We start from the raw sequence: 21392 nt of genomic DNA, 5'->3' as shown, positions 1-21392 counted from the left end.
CATACAATAGTCCAAAAAATATAATTTTAACTGTTTTGCAAATAATAGCTTAAATGAAAAAAGAACACACTTAGTACTCGTTTTACATTTTTTTTTGATCCTACACTCTATTAAATACAAATTACATTGTGTTGTTGTTTTTGCACACGGTGTTGCTAAAGTGCAAATATGTTTTCGATATAATCAGTATACATTTATATAGACATTTAAAATATGTGGTTGTGTAATATCAATTAATACATAACTGTATTATATTCTCGTCATTGACCTTTTGTTTACTTCTTCCCTAAAATGATTCGTCAATTGTACGTACATCCCACATCATTTCAATGATACATGATGTACATTTTCATTTTTAAATACTTGATTTACTTCAAGCGTTATTTTTAGTGTGATGAAATGATTTATTATGATTCAATCCAAAGTAGGATTTTAGTGTTAAAATGTGCAGAAAAAGAAGAAAGTGTGTGTTGTCTTTTGTGGTTGGTTGCGTTAATCCTTGCGTCTAGTTGGTGGAAATCCCCACGTGGTTCCGACTCCTATAAAAAAAAAAAAAAAAAAAAAACTTTGGAGTTTGGAGGTTTTGTTGAGGATCCTGCAGACGGAGGTCGGAGTCTGAGTCGCAGACATCTCCCCGAAGGACACCACATCTTTTCCACGCGAGCAGCTAGGACGCACGTTACCGGCGCGCAAATTACCGGCTACCGCTCGTCACCGACTTCCGGACTGAGGACGAAGTTTGAATGAAAAGGACGACTTTTGAAATTCTTCTCGAACTTTTTGATCTCCAAAGTGACTCTTTCCGGAGGATTTCCGTGGATTGGACTCGCGGAATATGACGTCCTGCGGTCCGGTGAAGATGACGGTGTGGTTCCTCCTCCTCTGCCTGCTGTCGGTGCGCTCGGAGACGCAGAGCTCGTCCGCGGAGTCGACGTGCGCGTCGTGCGGCTTCCAGTCGGAGCGCGTCAACGTGGACTTCGTGGAGGCGGTGAAGCGGCACATCCTCAACCGGCTGCAGATGCGGGACAGACCCAACATCACGCACCCCATCCCCAAGGCCGCGATGGTGACCGCGCTGCGGAGGCTGCACGCCGGCAAAGTGCGGGAGGACGGCCGGGTGGAGATCCCGGCTCTGGACGGGCAGGCGTCCTTTAGCAGCGACCTGCGGGCGGAGACCTCGGAGATCATCAGCTTCGCGGACACTGGTAACTTTTCTCTTACGTCCTCTCCAGCCGCTCTTTGACGCATTTGCACACCGTTTTCTAATGCATACTTTTCGGTTCGGTTACTTCAGTGGTTCTCAACCTTTTTTTCAGTGATGCACCCCCTGTGAACATTTTTTTTTAATTCAAGTACCCCCTAATCAGAGCAAAGCATTTTTGGTTGAAAAAAAGAGATAAAGAAGTAAAATTGTCATCAGTTTCTGATTTATTAAATTGTATAAATATTAATATATATATTAATAACAATAATAATAATAATAATACATTTTATTTATAAGGCGCCTTTCTGGGCACTCAAGGACACCGTACAAAATCACAACAATAAAATCAAATTGGATAAAAAAAACAACAACAACAAAGAGAAAAGAAAAGATGGTTACAATGAATAAGCAGTCAGGAATAGGTGTGTTTTGAGTCTTGATTTGAAGAGGGATATTGAATCTAAGTTGCGAAGGTCTGGTGGTAAAGAGTTCCAAACATCAATCAATCAATCAATCTTTATTTATATAGCCCTAAATCACAAGTGTCTCAAAGGGCTGCACAAGCCACAACGACATCCTCGGTACAAAGCCCACATACGGGCAAGGAAAAACTCACCCCAGTGGGACGTCGATGTGAATGACTATGAGAAACCTTGGAGAGGACCGCATATGTGGGTAACATCAGCTTCGCGGACACTGGTAACTTTTCTCTTACGTCCTCTCCAGCCGCTCTTTGACGCATTTGCACACCGTTTTCTAATGCATACTTTTCGGTTCGGTTACTTCAGTGGTTCTCAACCTTTTTTTCAGTGATGCACCCCCTGTGAACATTTTTTTTAATTCAAGTACCCCCTAATCAGAGCAAAGCATTTTTGGTTGAAAAAAAGAGATGAAGAAGTAAAATTGTCATCAGTTTCTGATTTATTAAATTGTATAAATATTAATATACACTACCGTTCAAAAGTTTGGGGTCACCCAAACAATTATGTGTTTTCCATGAAAAGTCACACTTATTCACCACCGTACGTTGTGAAATGAATAGAAAATAGAGTCAAGACATTGATAAGGTTAGAAATAATGATTTGTATTTGAAATAAGATTTTTTTTTACATCAAACTTTGCTTTCGTCAAAGAATCCTCCATTTGCAGCAATTACAGCATTGCAGACCTTTGGCATTCTAGCTGTTAATTTGTTGAGGTAATCTGGAGAAATTGCACCCCACGCTTCTAGAAGCAGCTCCCACAAGTTGGATTGGTTGGATGGGCACTTCTTGCGTACCATACGGTCAAGCTGCTCCCACAACAGCTCAATGGGGTTCAGATCTGGTGACTGCGCTGGCCACTCCATTACCGATAGAATCCCAGCTGCCTGCTTCTTCTCTAAATAGTTCTTGCACAATTTGGAGGTGTGTTTTGGGTCATTGTCCTGTTGTAGGATGAAATTGGCTCTAATCAAGCGCTGTCCACTGGGTATGGCATGGCGTTGCAAAATGGAGTGATAGCCTTCCTTATTCAGAATCCCTTTTACCCTGTACAAATCTCCCACCTTACCAGCACCAAAGCAACCCCAGACCATCACATTACCTCCACCATGCTTAACAGATGGCGTCAGGCATTCTTCCAGCATCATTTCAGTTGTTCTGCGTCTCACAAACCTTCTTCTTTGTGATCCAAACACCTCAAACTTGGATTCATCCGTCCACAACACTTTTTTCCAGTCTTCATCTGTCCAATGTCTGTGTTCTTTTGCCCATCTTAATCTTTTTCTTTTATTGGCCAGTCTCAGATATGGCTTTTTCTTTGCCACTCTGCCATGACGCCCAGAATCCCGCAGCCGCCTCTTCACTGTAGATGTTGACACTGGTGTTTTGCGGGTACTATTTAATGAAGATGCCAGTTGGGGACCTGTGAGGCGTCTGTTTCTCAAACTAGAGACTCTAATGTACTTATCTTCTTGCTCAGTTGTGCAACGCGGCCTCCCACTTCTTTTTCTACTCTGGTTAGAGCCTGTTTGTGCTGTCCTCTGAAGGCAGTAGTACACACCGTTGTAGGAAATCTTCAATTTCTTAGCAAGTTCTCGCATGGAATAGCCTTCATTTCTAAGAACAAGAATAGACTGTCGAGTTTCAGATGAAAGTTCTCTTTTTCTGGCCATTTTGAGCGTTTAATTGACCCCACAAATGTGATGCTCCAGAAACTCAATCTGCTCAAAGGAAGGTCAGTTTTGTAGCTTCTGTAAAGAGCTAAACTGTTTTCAGATGTGTGAACATGATTGCACAAGGGTTTTCTAATCATCAATTAGCCTTCCGAGCCAATGAGCAAACACACTGTACCATTAGAACACTGGAGTGATAGTTGCTGGAAATGGGCCTCTATATACCTATGTAGATATTGCACCAAAAACCAGACATTTGCAGCTAGAATAGTCATTTACCACATTAGCAATGTATAGAGTGTATTTCTTTAAAGTTAAGACTAGTTTAAAGTTATCTTCATTGAAAAGTACAGTGCTTTTCCTTAAAAAATAAGGACATTTCAATGTGACCCCAAACTTTTGAACGGTAGTGTATATATTAATAACAATAATAATAATAATAATACATTGTATTTATAAGGCGCCTTTCTGGGCACTCAAGGACACCGTACAAAATCACAACAATAAAATCAAATTGGATAAAAAAAAACAACAACAAAGAGAAAAGAAAAGATGGTTACAATGAATAAGCAGTCAGGAATAGGTGTGTTTTGAGTCTTGATTTGAAGAGGGATATTGAATCTAAGTTGCGAAGGTCTGGTGGTAAAGAGTTCCAAACATCAATCAATCAATCAATCTTTATTTATATAGCCCTAAATCACAAGTGTCTCAAAGGGCTGCACAAGCCACAACGACATCCTCGGTACAAAGCCCACATACGGGCAAGGAAAAACTCACCCCAGTGGGACGTCGATGTGAATGACTATGAGAAACCTTGGAGAGGACCGCATATGTGGGTAACATCAGCTTCGCGGACACTGGTAACTTTTCTCTTACGTCCTCTCCATCCGCTCTTTGACGCATTTGCACACCGTTTTCTAATGCATACTTTTCGGTTCGGTTACTTCAGTGGTTCTCAACCTTTTTTTCAGTGATGCACCCCCTGTGAACATTTTTTTTTAATTCAAGTACCCCCTAATCAGAGCAAAGCATTTTTGGTTGAAAAAAAGAGATAAAGAAGTAAAATTGTCATCAGTTTCTGATTTATTAAATTGTATAAATATTAATATACACTACCGTTCAAAAGTTTGGGGTCACCCAAACAATTATGTGTTTTCCATGAAAAGTCACACTTATTCACCACCGTACGTTGTGAAATGAATAGAAAATAGAGTCAAGACATTGATAAGGTTAGAAATAATGATTTGTATTTGAAATAAGATTTTTTTTTACATCAAACTTTGCTTTCGTCAAAGAATCCTCCATTTGCAGCAATTACAGCATTGCAGACCTTTGGCATTCTAGCTGTTAATTTGTTGAGGTAATCTGGAGAAATTGCACCTCACGCTTCTAGAAGCAGCTCCCACAAGTTGGATTGGTTGGATGGGCACTTCTTGCGTACCATACGGTCAAGCTGCTCCCACAACAGCTCAATGGGGTTCAGATCTGGTGACTGCGCTGGCCACTCCATTACAGATGCCTGCTTCTTCTCTAAATAGTTCTTGCACAATTTGGAGGTGTGTTTTGGGTCATTGTCCTGTTGTAGGATGAAATTGGCTCTAATCAAGCGCTGTCCACTGGGTATGGCATGGCGTTGCAAAATGGAGTGATAGCCTTCCTTATTCAGAATCCCTTTTACCCTGTACAAATCTCCCACCTTACCAGCACCAAAGCAACCCCAGACCATCACATTACCTCCACCATGCTTAACAGATGGCGTCAGGCATTCTTCCAGCATCATTTCAGTTGTTCTGCGTCTCACAAACCTTCTTCTTTGTGATCCAAACACCTCAAACTTGGATTCATCCGTCCACAACACTTTTTTCCAGTCTTCATCTGTCCAATGTCTGTGTTCTTTTGCCCATCTTAATCTTTTTCTTTTATTGGCCAGTCTCAGATATGGCTTTTTCTTTGCCACTCTGCCATGACGCCCAGAATCCCGCAGCCGCCTCTTCACTGTAGATGTTGACACTGGTGTTTTGCGGGTACTATTTAATGAAGATGCCAGTTGGGGACCTGTGAGGCGTCTGTTTCTCAAACTAGAGACTCTAATGTACTTATCTTCTTGCTCAGTTGTGCAACGCGGCCTCCCACTTCTTTTTCTACTCTGGTTAGAGCCTGTTTGTGCTGTCCTCTGAAGGCAGTAGTACACACCGTTGTAGGAAATCTTCAATTTCTTAGCAAGTTCTCGCATGGATTAGCCTTCATTTCTAAGAACAAGAATAGACTGTCGAGTTTCAGATGAAAGTTCTCTTTTTCTGGCCATTTTGAGCGTTTAATTGACCCCACAAATGTGATGCTCCAGAAACTCAATCTGCTCAAAGGAAGGTCAGTTTTGTAGCTTCTGTAAAGAGCTAAACTGTTTTCAGATGTGTGAACATGATTGCACAAGGGTTTTCTAATCATCAATTAGCCTTCCGAGCCAATGAGCAAACACACTGTACCATTAGAACACTGGAGTGATAGTTGCTGGAAATGGGCCTCTATATACCTATGTAGATATTGCACCAAAAACCAGACATTTGCAGCTAGAATAGTCATTTACCACATTAGCAATGTATAGAGTGTATTTCTTTAAAGTTAAGACTAGTTTAAAGTTATCTTCATTGAAAAGTACAGTGCTTTTCCTTCAAAAATAAGGACATTTCAATGTGACCCCAAACTTTTGAACGGTAGTGTATATATTAATAACAATAATAATAATAATAATACATTTTATTTATAAGGCGCCTTTCTGGGCACTCAAGGACACCGTACAAAATCACAACAATAAAATCAAATTGGATAAAAAAAAACAACAACAAAGAGAAAAGAAAAGATGGTTACAATGAATAAGCAGTCAGGAATAGGTGTGTTTTGAGTCTTGATTTGAAGAGGGATATTGAATCTAAGTTGCGAAGGTCTGGTGGTAAAGAGTTCCAAACATCAATCAATCAATCAATCTTTATTTATATAGCCCTAAATCACAAGTGTCTCAAAGGGCTGCACAAGCCACAACGACATCCTCGGTACAAAGCCCACATACGGGCAAGGAAAAACTCACCCCAGTGGGACGTCGATGTGAATGACTATGAGAAACCTTGGAGAGGACCGCATATGTGGGTAACCCCCCCCCCTCTAGGGGAGACCGAAAGCAATGGATGTCGAGTGGGTCTGACATAATATTGTGAGAGTCCAGTCCATAGTGGATCCAACATAATAGTAAGAGTCCAGTCCATAGTGGGGCCAGCAGGACACCATCCCGAGCGGAGACGGGTCAGCAGCGTAGAGATGTTCCCAGCCGATGCACAGGCGAGCGGTCCACCCCGGGTCCCGACTCTGGACAGCCAGCACTTCATCCATGGCCACCGGACCTGTGCCCCCCCCCCCCTCAAGGAAAAGGGGAGCAGAGGAGAAAAGAAAAGAAACGGCAGATCAACTGGTCCAACAGGGGGGCTATTTAAAGGCTAGAGTATACAAATGAGTTTTAAGATGGGACTTAAATGCTTCTACTGAGGTAGCATCTCTAATTGTTACCGGGAGGGCATTCCATAGTACTGGAGCCCGAATAGAAAACGCTCTATAGCCCGCAGACTTTTTTTGGGCTCTGGGAATCACTAATAAGCCGGAGTTCTTTGAACGCAGATTTCTTGCCGGGACATATGGTACAATACAATCGACAAGATAGGACATGTGGGGCAGAGCGGCTGAAAGCTCGGGCACCCATGGTGGACAGTTTAAATAAAGGGACAGTGGATGAAGAGGATCTTAGGGAACGTGAGGGTGTGGCGACATGGATCAGGTCAGAGAGATATGATGGAGAGAGGTTATGCATGGCTTTGAAAGTGAGGAGAATTATTTTAAAGTGGATGCGATGTTTGATGGGTAGCCAGTGGAGTTGCTGCAGAACAGGGGTGATGTGCTGGATTGAAGGGGTTCTGGTGATTATCCAATTATCCATGATTATATTGCTCATATGTAGTGGTCTTTCTTGAACTATTTGGAAAACAAAGATATAAAAATAACTAAAAACTTGTTGAAAAATAAACAAGTGATTCAATTATAAATAAGGATTTCTACACATAGAAGTAATCATCAACTTAAAGTGCCCTCTTTGGGGATTGTAATAGAGACCCACCTGGATTCATGAACTTAATTCTAAACATTTCTTCACAAAAAAAGAAATCTTTAATATCAATATTTATGGAACATGTCCACAAAAAATCTAGCTGTCAACACTGAATATTTTCACAGTTCTTTTTGACATACATTTTAGTGAGAAACCTGAGCTTGTGCTTCACTGAGTTTATGTACTTACATTCATATTTTGTTGAAGTATTATTCAATAAATATGTTCATCAAGGATTTTTGAATTGTTGCTATTTTTAGAATATTTAAAAAAAAATCTCACGTACCCCTTGGCATACCTTCAAGTACCCCCAGGGGTACGCGTACCCCCATTTGAGAACCACTGGGTTACTTAAGTAGCCGAAGGTAAACTTTTGGATAAGAGAGAGGCACCCAAACTGTGGGTGTATGGCTATTGTCGTGTACTCGGGCTGCGACGATTAATCGATTATTTCCATTAGAAAAAATACTTCCATTTAGTGTTGTTCTGATACCAAAATGTATTTCGATACTTTTCTAAATAAAGGGGACCACAAAAAAATGGCATTATTGGCTTTATTTGAACAACATTTTTGAGGGTACATTAAACATATGTTTCTTATTGCAAGTTTGTCCTTAAATAAAATAGTGAACATACAAGACAACTTGTCTTTTATTAGTTAGTAAACAAACAAAGGCTCCTAATTTAGCTGCTGACGTATGCAGTAACATATTGTGTCATTTATTATTCTATTATTTTGTCAACATTATTAAGGTAGAAAATGAATTAGTAATCTACTTGTTCATTTGCTGTTAATATCCGCTTACCTTTTCTTTTAACATGTTCTATCTACACTTCTGTTAAAATGTAATAATCACTTATTCTTCTGTACATTAGTTTTGGTTGATACCATGAATTGATTAACGTGGGCCCCGACTTAAACAAGTTGAAAAACGTATCCGGGTGTTATCATTTAGTGGTCAATTGTACGGAATATGTACTGTACTGTGTAAACTGTATTGTTTCATATAATGTATTCTCTTCCTTTGCAATCTACTAATAAAAGTTCCAATCACTTAATCAAACCACAAATTTGGGTATTAATCCGATACCAAGTGGTTACAGGATCATACATTGGTCATATTCAAAGTCCTCATGTATCCAGGGACGTATTTCCTGAGTTTATAAACAAAGTATACATTTTTTTTTAAATGAAAGAAGATGTGATGCCAAAAAATATCGATGTAATCATAGTAGTATCAACTAGATATGCGCTTGTACTTGGTATCATTACAGTGCATGTTAGGTGTAGATCCACCCATTTCGTTTGTTTACATTTTGACGCCGGTGAGCTACGGTGTGTAGTAAAACATGTCTGCTTGTAAGTACTCCATGATTGTGCGCTGCCGAACATGCTCATCTGCTCGTAAACCAGCAATGACATAACGTGACGACGACGGGGAGCGGGGGGGGGGGGGGGGGGGGGGTATAGTACCGAATATGATTCATTAGTATCGCAGTACTATACTAATACCGGTATACTGTACAACCCTACCTCCATTAGAAAAAAGCTTAGATTCAAACAAAGGACTCTATAGAAGTCTGTTTGGATTTGTTAAATAAAGAATGTTTTACCTTTTACACCTATTTTAACACCATGATTACACCTATTTTAACACCATGAAGTGTGTCCGCTGATTAAATACAAAAGACCTGGTGCCAGAAATGTAAGAATATGAACTTTTAACTTTGTCATTATCGCAATGTTGTTGAATGTGCTCAAAAAGTACGTACACACTGAAAAAGGAAGGGAACGATTAATCGCTTCATTCAATTAGAGACACACTTTGATTTATAATCAATTGCTCCGATTAATCGTTTAATGAGTGTACATAATAATGGCTTAATTCAATTAGAGAAACACTTTGATTTACAATCAATTGTTTCGATTAATCGTTTAATGAGTGTACATAATAATCGCCTAATTCAGTTTGAGAAACACTTTGATTTACAATCAATTGCTTCGATTAATTGTTTAATGAGTGTACTTCATTAAAACTAATACAATTCGGTCCGCATGGAGGGACCAAAACCTGATGAGTAACCACAATCTGGCCCCTGGGACGCCCACATTTTTTTATAAATGTTTTTATTTTTTATTTTTTTAATCTGTCCTGTCCAGCCGCTCAGGCAAATCATATTGTTGATGTAGATGCCAAGGGCAGCACGGTGGACCAGGGGTTAGTGCATCTGCCTCACAATACGAAGGTCCTAGGTTTGATCCTGCACTCGGGATCTTTCTGTGTGGAGTTTGCATGTTCTCCCCGTGACTGCGTGGGTTCCCTCCGGGTACTCCGGCTTCCTCCCACCTCCAAAGACATGCACCTGGGGATAGGTTGATTGGCAACACTAAGTTGGCCATAGTGTGTGAATGTGAGTGTGAATATTGTCTGTCTATCTGTGTTGGCCCTGTGATGAGGTGGCGACTTGTCCAGGTTGTGCCCGCCCCCGCCTTCTGCCCGAATGCAGCTGAAATAGCCTCCAGCACCCCCGCGACCCCGAACGGGACAAGCGGTAGAAAATGGATGGATGGATGTAGATGCCAATATCTGCTGTACAGATTTACCTTGCAAAAAAGAAGTGTAGGTTACTTACCATACTTTTCTTGTTGCCTTATTTGTATTTGACTTTATTAAATGTTAGAATATATTTAGTGTTTGGGGCATATATATATATATATATATATATATATATATATATATATATATATATATATATATATATAGTCTTTTTTTGGGATATATACCACAATAATATCTTACTGTGTGTGATAATGTCATACCGTGAGATATATATATATATATATATATATATATATATATATATATATATATATATATATATATATATATATATATATATATATATAATAGGAGTTGTAGAAATGATTGGAAACTCAAGACAGCCATGACATTATGTTCCTTACAAGTGTATGTAAACTTTTGACCACGACTATATATATATATATATATATATATATATATATATATATATATATATATACACATTTTAATTTTCCTGAGGGAATTCTCCTGAATAAATCAATAAAGTACTATCTATCTATCTATCTATCTATCTATCTATCTATGTAACAATATCAAAATCTCACGCCACGGCAGGATCCATCCATCCATCCATTTTCTACCGCTTATTCCCTTTGGGGTCGCGGGGGGCGCTGGAACCTATCTCAGCTACAATCGGGCGGAAGGCGGGGTACACCCTGGACAAGTCGCCACCTCATCGCAGGGCCAACACAGATAGACAGACAACATTCACAGGATATTATACAAAAAAGACGTAAAAATGTCATGGTGTGTAAAATGAAATGGCAGGAATGTTTTAGATGAACACAGAGGGGTATAGCTCGGTTGGTAGAGTGGCCGTGCCAGCAATTTGAGGATTCCAGGTTTTTGCCATCCTCGTCACTACCGTTGTGTCCTTGGGCAAGACACTTTACCCACCTGCTCCCAGTGCCACCCACATTGGTTTAAATGTAGCGTAGATATTGGGTTGCACTATGTAAAAGCGCTTTGAGTCACTAGAGAAAAGCGCTATATAAATATAATTCACTTCACAAAAAAAAAAAATTCACACACTTACTGTAAATATACACAACCACATTACTAAAATGTTCTTATCACATTTATTACTACAAACATGTATTTTTTGGTGCAAAGACTTGTGCGGGAACATCCATTGTCTCTCTCAACTTTTACTTAATGAGAAGTAGTGTCCTCTACAGTGGACATTTTTATATCAGTTTGAAAAATGCAGTGCCTCAGAAAAGTTGAAGGGGAACGGCACTTTTAAAAAAAATGTTGCCTATTGTTCACAATCATAATGAAAGACATTACGACGGATGTTGTTGTTGTTTTGAAAAAAAAAAAAAAGCATTGCAGTTCGTAAATAAATGTAAATAAAAGTCTGCTTCCAAAAGAGTCAATAAGAAGTCCTCTATTCCGCCCATAAAACCCAATAAAAAACAAAAAAAATCACCAATAATACCGCATTTACATTTCATGACTTGAATATTAACCAAGTATTAGTGATATTGTTATTATAAGCGCTAACGCAGACAAACTATTTATAGTATCGCCATGATCCCGCCAACATAGCCACTCACACCGGTGAATTGAATGATGAATGATAGGTGGTGGTCGGAGGGGCCGTTGGCGCAAATTGCAGCCACGCTTCCGTCAGTCTACCCTAGGGCAGCTGTGGCTATGAAAGTAGCTTACCACCACCAGGTGTGAATGAATGATGGGTTCTACATGTTAAGCGACTTTGGGTACTTAGAAAAGCGCTATATAAATCCCAGTTATTATTATTATTATTATAGGCACGCGTGTGTGCCTATGTTGGCAATATCGACTGGTCAGCTGCTTTCTCGCTTCAATGCTCTTGGAAGTTTATTCTCGATCATAAATCATGCCTCTCACCTGGATAGTAGAAGGATGAGGACGACGAGTTGGTCAACTTTGGCATCCAATTTAGACACGGTAAAGGCGAAAAACGACACGAAACAACGCTTGGTTCCACTCCCCTTTTCTTCGCAAGGATTATGAGTCATTCTTCATCTAAATGGCAATATAACACGATTCTATCAATCGGCATCCTAATGACAGCAGACATTGTACAGTAAGTGATGTTTTTTTAAGGTTGTTGGCTCTCATGAAGTCTGGAGTGAGTAATAATCAGTGATGTTGGAAAAAAAAAAAGCGAACGTTGTGATGCTTTTTTTGATATTAATGCGCCACATATGCTTAAAATGATCAAAATACGTAAATATTAAATGTTATTATAAATGTGCCCGTGACTACATTACATATATACTTGCAGCATGTATATAAAATCTTAATTGAGTTGTTTGGATGTTTTTTATGGGCTTTATGGCAGAATTGCGCGGCTCGGTTGACTTTTGATCGCATTTATATAATATTTAGAATGCATAAAAATATATATATATGCGTGGCGCAGTGGAAGAATGGCCGTCCGCGACCCGAGGGTCCCTGGTTCAATCCCCACCTAGTACCAACCTCGTCATGTCCGTTGTGTCCTGAGCAAGACACTTCACCCTTGCTCCTGATGGGTGCTGGTTAGCGCCTTGCATGGCAGCTCCCGCCATCAGTGTGTGAATGTGTGTGTGAATGGGTAAATGTGGAAGTAGTGTCAAAGCGCTTTGAGTACCTTGAAGGTAGAAAAGCGCTGTACAAGTACAACCCATTTATCATTATCATTTATCATTTATATATGTGTATATGTATATATGTGTATGTATGTATACTGTATGTATATACATGTATATGTATATATATGCATATGTATATGTATATATGTATGTATGTATGTATGTATACATATATACATATGCATATGTATATGTATATATATATATATATATATATATATATGTATATATATATATATATATATATATATATATATATATATATATATATATAATTCATATATATATATATATAATGTATTACTAAAATAATCAATAGCCACAGCCCTACACTGATTAAATATTTCAACTAATTTTAATTTAAGATAAATAGACACACAATCTACTTTCTTGGCAGAAGAAACATTAAATATTGTTATGGCTTTTTAAGAACCATATTATGTTTTTATTTGAGGGTTTAAATATGTATAGCTTCTTCCATTTTAATTAGTAGAGGTTTCTAATGTTTGTTTTATGATCAATTAAAAAAGGGTGTTGTGTGCTTTACTTCCTGTTGCAGACATTGTGTCATATTCCTCAAAGTATCGATCGATTACTCAATATGCACAAATTATATGTTAGTTGCTCAGACAGCAAAGTGTTTATACAAGTTTCGATTGTTTCGAACATTAACTATGTTAGCATTCAAGCCAGCTCGCTAGCAAGTGCTGAGTTTATCAAAGTGTATTCATCATTTAGAATTTTAATTTAGAAGGATACTATCAATGACTGCTTTAGGTACAAACTTTTTTTCAAAACCTTTAGTTTGATGGAGGACAATGTTCGAAGTTGCGGACAGCAATTTTATTGTGAAGGCTGGAAGTGTGCTGCTGTTCTTTAAGGGCGCTTGATAGCTGCTATGTTTTTGAGTGGAGACGACTCAAGGTTGTTTTGAATATAAAAGAAAAAAGAGTGCCTCTCAATTTACAGCTTCTGTCCTGTCTGTGCATTAGTCTTACATCAGTGATGTCATCACAACAACACAGCAGATGAGATGTGTTGCGTGAGTATGAATCCTTCTCCTCACCATTTTACTCACATTTATGTCAATGTGTTTAACAGTAGATTTCTGTTTTATTGGCCAATTCCGTGATTCTGTTAATGCGGAAATCATAAGGCCCTATTTAGTCAATTCCATCCATCTTCTTCCGCTTATCCGAGGTCGGGTCGCGGGGGCAGCAGCCTAAGCAGGGAAGCCCAGACTTCCCTCTCCCCAGCCACTTCGTCCAGCTCCTCCCGGGGGATCCCGAGGCGTTCCCAGGCCAGCCGGGAGACTGGAGTCTTCCCAACGTGTCCTGGGTCTTCCTCGTGGCCTCCTACCGGTCGGACATGCCCTAAACACCTCCTTAGGGAGGCGCTCGGGTGGCATCCTGACCAGATGCCCGAACCACCTCATCTGGCTCCTCTCGATGCGGAGGAGCAGCGGCTTTACTTTGAGCTCCCCCCGGATGACAGAGCTTCTCACCCTATCTCTAAGGGAGAGCCCCGCCACCCGGCGGAGGAAACTCATTTCGGCCGCTTGTACCCGTGATCTTGTCCTTTCGGTCATAACCCAAAGCTCATGACCATAGGTGAGGATGGGAACGTAGATCGACCGGTAAATTGAGAGCTTTGCCTTCCGGCTCAGCTCCTTCTTCACCACAACGGATCGATACAGCGTCCGCATTACTGAAGACGCCGCACCGATCCGCCTGTCGATCTCACGATCCACTCTTCCCTCACTCGTGAACAAGACTCCGAGGTACTTGAACTCCTCCACTTGGGGCAAGATCTCCTCCCCAACCCGGAGATGGCACTCCACCCTTTTCCGGGCGAGAACCATGGACTCGGACTTGGAGGTGCTGATTCTCATCCCAGTCGCTTCACACTCAGCTGCGAACCGATCCAGTGAGAGCTGAAGATCCTGGCCAGATGAAGCCATCAGGACCAAATCATCTGCAAAAAGCAGAGACCTAATCCTGCAGCCACCAAACCGGATCCCCTCAACGCCTTGACTGCGCCTAGAAATTCTGTCCATAAAAGTTATGAACAGAATCGGTGACAAAGGGCAGCCTTGGCGGAGTCCAACCCTCACCGGAAACGTGTCCGACTTACTGCCGGCAATGCGAACCAAGCTCTGACACTGATCATACAGGGAGCGGACCGCCACAATCAGACAGTCCGAAACCCCATACTCTCTGAGCACTCCCCACAGGACTTCCCGAGGGACACGGTCGAATGCCTTCTCCAAGTCCACAAAGCACATGTAGACTGGTTGGGCAAACTCCCATGCACCCTCAAGGACCCTGCCGAGAGTATAGAGCTGGTCCACAGTTCCACGACCAGGACGAAAACCACACTGTTCCTCCTGAATCCGAGGTTCGACTATCCGGCGTAGCCTCCTCTCCAGTACACCTGAATAGACCTTACCGGGAAGGCTGAGGAGTGTGATCCCACGATAGTTAGAACACACCCTCCGGTTCCCCTTTTTAAAGAGAGGAACCACCACCCCGGTCTGCCAATCCAGAGGTACTGCCCCCGATGTCCACGCGATGCTGCAGAGTCTTGTCAACCAAGACAGCCCTACAGCATCCAGAGCCTTAAGGAACTCCGGGCGGATCTCATCCACCCCCGGGGCCTTGCCACCGAGGAGCTTTTTAACTACCTCAGCAACCTCAGCCCCAGAAATAGGAGAGCCCACCACAGATTCCTCAGGCACTGCTTCCTCATAGGAAGACGTGTTGGTGGGTATTTAGTCAATTAATTGAGCTAATAACTAATTATAAAATGATTAAATTTGGACTGCATCGAGTGCCCAGAACTTTAAATACGTGGACATAGTTTCTGCATGGTCGCTGAGAGTGGTGCACCTATTGGTGATGCAGGTCATGCTGCGGGTGATGTGGCATGTGGCGTGTGTGTGTGTGTGTGTGTGTGTGTGTGTGTGTGTGTGTGTGTGTGTGTGTGTGTTCTAGCAATGCTTACTTAATGGGGACATCACTGTGTTTACACGGTCACCTTTAGAGGACCTCTGACGGTATGGGGACAAAAAAACAGGTCCCCTAAAGCAGTGGTCCCCAAACTTTTTGTAACTGCGGATCGGTCAACGCTTGAAAATGTGTCCCACGGACCGAGGAGGGGGAGGGTTTTTATTTATTTATTTAAAAAAAATACAATCATGTGTGCTTACGGACTGTATCCCTGCAGACTGTATTGATCTATATTGATATATAATGTAGGAACCAGAAATATTAATAACAGAAAGAAACAACCCTTTTGTGCGAATTAGTGTGAATGAGTGTAAATGGGGGAGAGAGGTTTTTTGGGTTCGTGCACTAATTGTAAGTGTATCTTGTGTTTTTTATGTTGATTTAATAAAAAAAATTAAAACAATTTTTTTTCAATACATTTCTTGTGCGGCCCGGTACCAATCGATCCAGGGACCGGTACCGGGCCGCGGCCAGGTGGTTGGGGACCACTGCCCTAAAGGGAAACCTTTTTAAATGATAGTCAGATCCATTCTGAAGATGCCTAAGTGATTTTTAAGCTTTGGCCCATAAAACATGTTTACTGGTTAGTTTGAGTGTGAGACATTTGCATTCAATGTTGTTAAAAATAAAAAGTAAAAATAAAAGTTTAAATTAGTTTGTATTTTATTTCTGTGGTTTACGGTAAAATAAGGTAATCCTTTATTGATCCCACAACAAGGAAATGTGGGTTACTTTGTTTACGTGTTTCGAATATTGGTAAAAGAGAAAATTAATTTTCTTGAAAAGTGAAACATTTGTGGACTTGGAGAAGGCATTCGACCGTGTCCCTCGGGAAGTCCTGTGGGGAGTGCTCAGAGAGTATGGGGTTTCGGACTGTCTGATTGTGGCGGTCCGCTCCCTGTATGATCAGTGTCAGAGCTTGGTTCGCATTGCCGGCAGTAAGTCGGACACGTTTCCGGTGAGGGTTGGACTCCGCCAAGGCTGCCCTTTGTCACCGATTCTGTTCATAACTTTTATGGACAGAATTTCTAGGCGCAGTCAAGGCGTTGAGGGGATCCGGTTTGGTGGCTGCAGGATTAGGTCTCTGCTTTTTGCAGATGATTTGGTCCTGATGGCTTCATCTGGCCAGGATCTTCAGCTCTTACTGGATCGGTTCGCAGCTGAGTGTGAAGCGACTGGGATGAGAATCAGCACCTCCAAGTCCGAGTCCATGGTTCTCGCCCGGAAAAGGGTGGAGTGCCATCTCCGGGTTGGGGAGGAGATCTTGCCCCAAGTGGAGGAGTTCAAGTACCTCGGAGTCTTGTTCACGAGTGAGGGAAGAGTGGATCGTGAGATCGACAGGCGGATCGGTGCGGCGTCTTCAGTAATGCGGACGCTGTATCGATCCGTTGTGGTGAAGAAGGAGCTGAGCCGGAAGGCAAAGCTCTCAATTTACCGGTCGATCTACGTTCCCATCCTCACCTATGGTCATGAGCTTTGGGTTATGACCGAAAGGACAAGATCACGGGTACAAGCGGCCGAAATGAGTTTCCTCCGCCGGGTGGCGGGGCTCTCCCTTAGAGATAGGGTGAGAAGCTCTGTCATCCGGGGGGAGCTCAAAGTAAAGCCGCTGCTCCTCCGCATCGAGAGGAGCCAGATGAGGTGGTTCGGGCATCTGGTCAGGATGCCACCCGAGCGCCTCCCTAAGGAGGTGTTTAGGGCATGTCCGACCGGTAGGAGGCCACGAGGAAGACCCAGGACACGTTGGGAAGACTATGTCTCCCGGCTGGCCTGGGAACGCCTCGGGATCCCCCGGGAGGAGCTGGACGAAGTGGCTGGGGAGAGGGAAGTCTGGGCTTCCCTGCTTAGGCTGCTGCCCCCGCGACCCGACCTCGGATAAGCGGAAGAAGATGGATGGATGGATGGAAGTGAAACATTTTTTATCCTGGCATTAATAGTACTGTGATTCTGTATGGTATCCATCCTTAGTTAAAACTTATATATTTTTCCAAAAACAAAATCTGGTTTAGTGTTCCTTAGGATGCCATTTTCATACAGCATGATTATAAAACATTATTACCTTAAAAGTATGATTCACATTCAGAATTTTCCATCCTTCTATATATGGTAGTTGGAGTTGCAGACAACTTCATTACTGCTAAATAGCAGTTTTCAGTAATGTCACAGAAGATGCAGGATTTGCTTTAACATTTAAGGAGTGAAACTTCCTATAAGAGGACAGCTGTAGTGCTGTGTATTCTGAGGTTCATGTCATATTTAATTTGAACTTTTTTTTAAATTTTTTAAATGGTCCTCAGTAGTCACGTACAAATTTGTGTGAATTATGCAAAAAAAATTAAATTTGGGCCCCATGAACCATATTAACTCTTTTTCCCCAGGGTCCTCAGTAAGAATGGTCAGCACATTACTTCATCAATCCAGAGATTTAAAGACGTGTATGAGCTAACTGGGCAATAGCCATTTTACCAAAAAATGTTTATGCCTCCACAACCTGTAGAAAGGGTGGTCCCCACAAGTGATGATCAAAAACGTGGTCCCCATTCCAAATGATAACCAGTGTGTGTGTGTGTGTGTGAGAGAGAGAGAACAAAGTGCCCAAAGAAGACGAGAAGTTTTGCGATCATTTAAAAGTTACAACGACAAAATTTGTGGTGAAAAGTTTGCACCGTCATACGGAGCTTACATTTACATCCTTCATATTCAAGTGCAGGAAACACGCAGAGACAAGGTAAAAGTCTATTTTGGCACTTTTATCCATCTTATATGTTCAACTTGCATAACAAATATTTTATTCAAACACATGTGAGCAGATGTTAGCATCTACACTAACTAGTTGTTTTGTCCAAAAATCAAACACCACTCCTCCATTTAATACAGTTTCTAATGTGTATTTGTTCAGTTGTTAAATAATTGTCACTGAATTTATCATACGTTATCAGAGTCGTTTTTATTTATGTTGGTTGTTTATTTATTACAGTATCGACTGTAATACCTGGTTTTAAGCTACACAGGTTTTGTTTTTACCCATTTAAAAAAAATCTAGTCATGTATAGAGATGCTCCCGTTATAAAAGTGCAATTTTAATCCATTTATAAGAAGAAATAATACAGTTTGTTAGAAAAATCCTCGTTTATTTGAACTACCGTATTTTTCGGAGTATAAGTCGCACCGGAGTATAAGGCGCACCCGACGAAAATGCATAATAAAGAAGGAAAAAACATATATAAGTCGCACTGGAGTATAAGTCGCATTTTTGGGGGAAATTTATTTGCTAAAACCCAACACCAAGAATAGACATTTGAAAGGCAATTTAAAATAAATACAGAATAGTGAACAACAGGCCGAATAAGTGTACGTTATATGACGCATAAATAACCAACTGAGAATGTGCCTGGTATGTTAGCGTAACATATTATGGTAAGATGGTCTCTCAGTCCAGTTCTGAAGCCTACACAAACATGGGGAAGACTTCAGATTTGACAGCTGTCCAAAAGGCAACCATCGACACATTGCACAAGGAGGGAAAGACACAAAAGGTTATTGCTGAAGAGGCTGGCTGTTCTCAGAGCTCTGTGTCCAAACACATTAATGGAGAGGCAAAGGGAAGGAAAAACTGTGGTCAGAAAAAGTGTACAAGCGATAGGGATCACCGCGCCCTGGTCAAGATTGTGAAAAAAAACCCATTCAAAAATGTGGGGGAGATTCAGAAGGAGTGGACAGCTGCTGGAGTCAGTGCTTCAAGATCCACCACCAAGAGACGCTTGAAAGACATGGGTTTCAACTGCCGCATACCTCGTGTCAAGCCACTGTTGACCAAGAAACAGCGCGCAAAGCGTCTCACCTGGGCTAAGGAAAACAAGAGCTGGACTGCTGCTGAGTGGTCCAAAGTCATGTTTTCTGACGAAAGCAAATTTTGCATTTCCTTTGGAAATCGAGGTCCCAGAGTCTGGGGGAAGACAGGAGAGGCACAGGATCCACGTTGCCTGAAGTCTAGTGTAAAGTTTCCACCATCAGTGATGGTTTGGGGTGCCATGTCATCTGCTGGTGTCGGTCCACTCTGTTTTCTGAGATCCAGGGTCAACGCAGCCGTCTACCAGCAAGTTTTAGAGCACTTCATGCTTCCTGCTGCTGACCTGCTCTATGGAGATGGAGATTTCAAGTTCCAACAGGACTTGGCGCCTGCACACAGCGCAAAATCTACCCGTGCCTGGTTTACAGACCATGGTATTTCTCTTCTAAATTGGCCCGCCAACTCCCCTGACCTTAGCCCCATAGAAAATCTGTGGGGTATTGTGAAAAGGAAGATGCAGAATGCCAGACCCAAAAACGCAGAAGAGTTGAAGGCCACTATCAGAGCAACCTGGGCTCTCATAACACCTGAGCAGTGCCAGAAACTCATCGACTCCATGCCACGCCGCATTAACGCAGTAATTGAGGCAAAAGGAGCTCCAACCAAGTATTGAGTATTGTACATGCTCATATTTTTCATTTTCATACTTTTCAGTTGGCCAACATTTCTAAAAATCCCTTTTTTGTATTAGCCTTAAGTAATATTCTAATTTTGTGACACACGGAATTTTGGATTTTCATTTGTTGCCACTTCAAATCATCAAAATTAAATGAAATAAACATTTGAATGCATCAGTCTGTGTGCAATGAATAAATATAATGTACAAGTTACCCCTTTTGAATGCAATTACTGAAATAAATCAAGTTTTTCAAAATATTCTAATTTACTGGCTTTTACCTGTATACAATATAAGACATCTCGTCTATTCAGCAACATCATTTTATAATTGTTTAGCTGCTGGATGACTTAAGGGACTGATTAAAAAAATTCAATTGCTGGCGTTTTTAAAAATGCCGTTACTTTTTTTGTTTAGGAAATACATATTATAATATATCTCCTAGGGGTGTGGGAAAAAAATTGATTCAAATTCAAATTGCGATTGTCACTATGTACGATTCAGTATCGATTCTCATTTTTCAAAAATCGATTTTTATTTTTATTTTAAATTTTTAATTTTTTCCAAATTTTTTAATTACTTAATCCAACAAAATAATACAAAGCAATACCATAACAATGCAATCCAATTCCAAAACCAAACCCGACCCAGCAACACTCAGAACAGCATTAAACAGAGCAATTGAGAGGAGACACAAACACGACACAGAACAATCCAAAAGTAGTGAAACAAAAATGAATATTATCAACAACAGTATCAATATTAGTAACAATTTCAACATAGCAGTGATTAAAAATCCGTCATTGACATTATCATTAGACATTTATAAAAAAAATAAAATAAAATAAAAGAACAATAGTGTCACAGTGGCTTACACTTGCATCACATCTCATAAGCTTGACAACACACTGTGTCCAATATTTTCACAAAGATAAAATAAGTCATATTTTTGGTTCATTTAATAGTTAAAACAAATTTACATTATTGCAATCAGTTGATAAAACATTGTCCTTTACAATTATAGAAGCTTTCTACAAAAATCTACTACTCTGCTTGCATGTCAGCAGACTGGGATAGATCCTGCTGAAATCCTATGTATTGAATGAATAGAGAATTGTTTTGAATCGGAAAAATATCGTTTTTGAATCGAGAATCGCGTTGAATCGAAAAAATCGATTTATAATC

The 21392-nt window shown here is 40.8% G+C and overlaps 1 protein-coding gene across 1 annotated transcript in view; it reads left to right on the top strand.

The window, feature by feature from the left end:
- Window positions 1-477: 477 nt before the first annotated feature.
- Window positions 478-21392, top strand: part of LOC133574225 (inhibin beta B chain-like) — a 66877-nt gene continuing 45962 nt past the window's right edge. The window contains exon 1 of the mRNA XM_061926322.2: window positions 478-1205. Coding sequence (XP_061782306.1) covers window positions 836-1205 — 370 coding nt within the window. The 5' untranslated portion in view covers window positions 478-835. The remainder of the gene's footprint in view (window positions 1206-21392) is intronic.

This window comes from Nerophis lumbriciformis, linkage group LG31 (genome assembly GCF_033978685.3).
Source record: "Nerophis lumbriciformis linkage group LG31, RoL_Nlum_v2.1, whole genome shotgun sequence".
Lineage (NCBI taxonomy): Eukaryota > Metazoa > Chordata > Actinopteri > Syngnathiformes > Syngnathidae > Nerophis > Nerophis lumbriciformis.
This window is presented reverse-complemented; position numbering and strand designations above follow the sequence as displayed.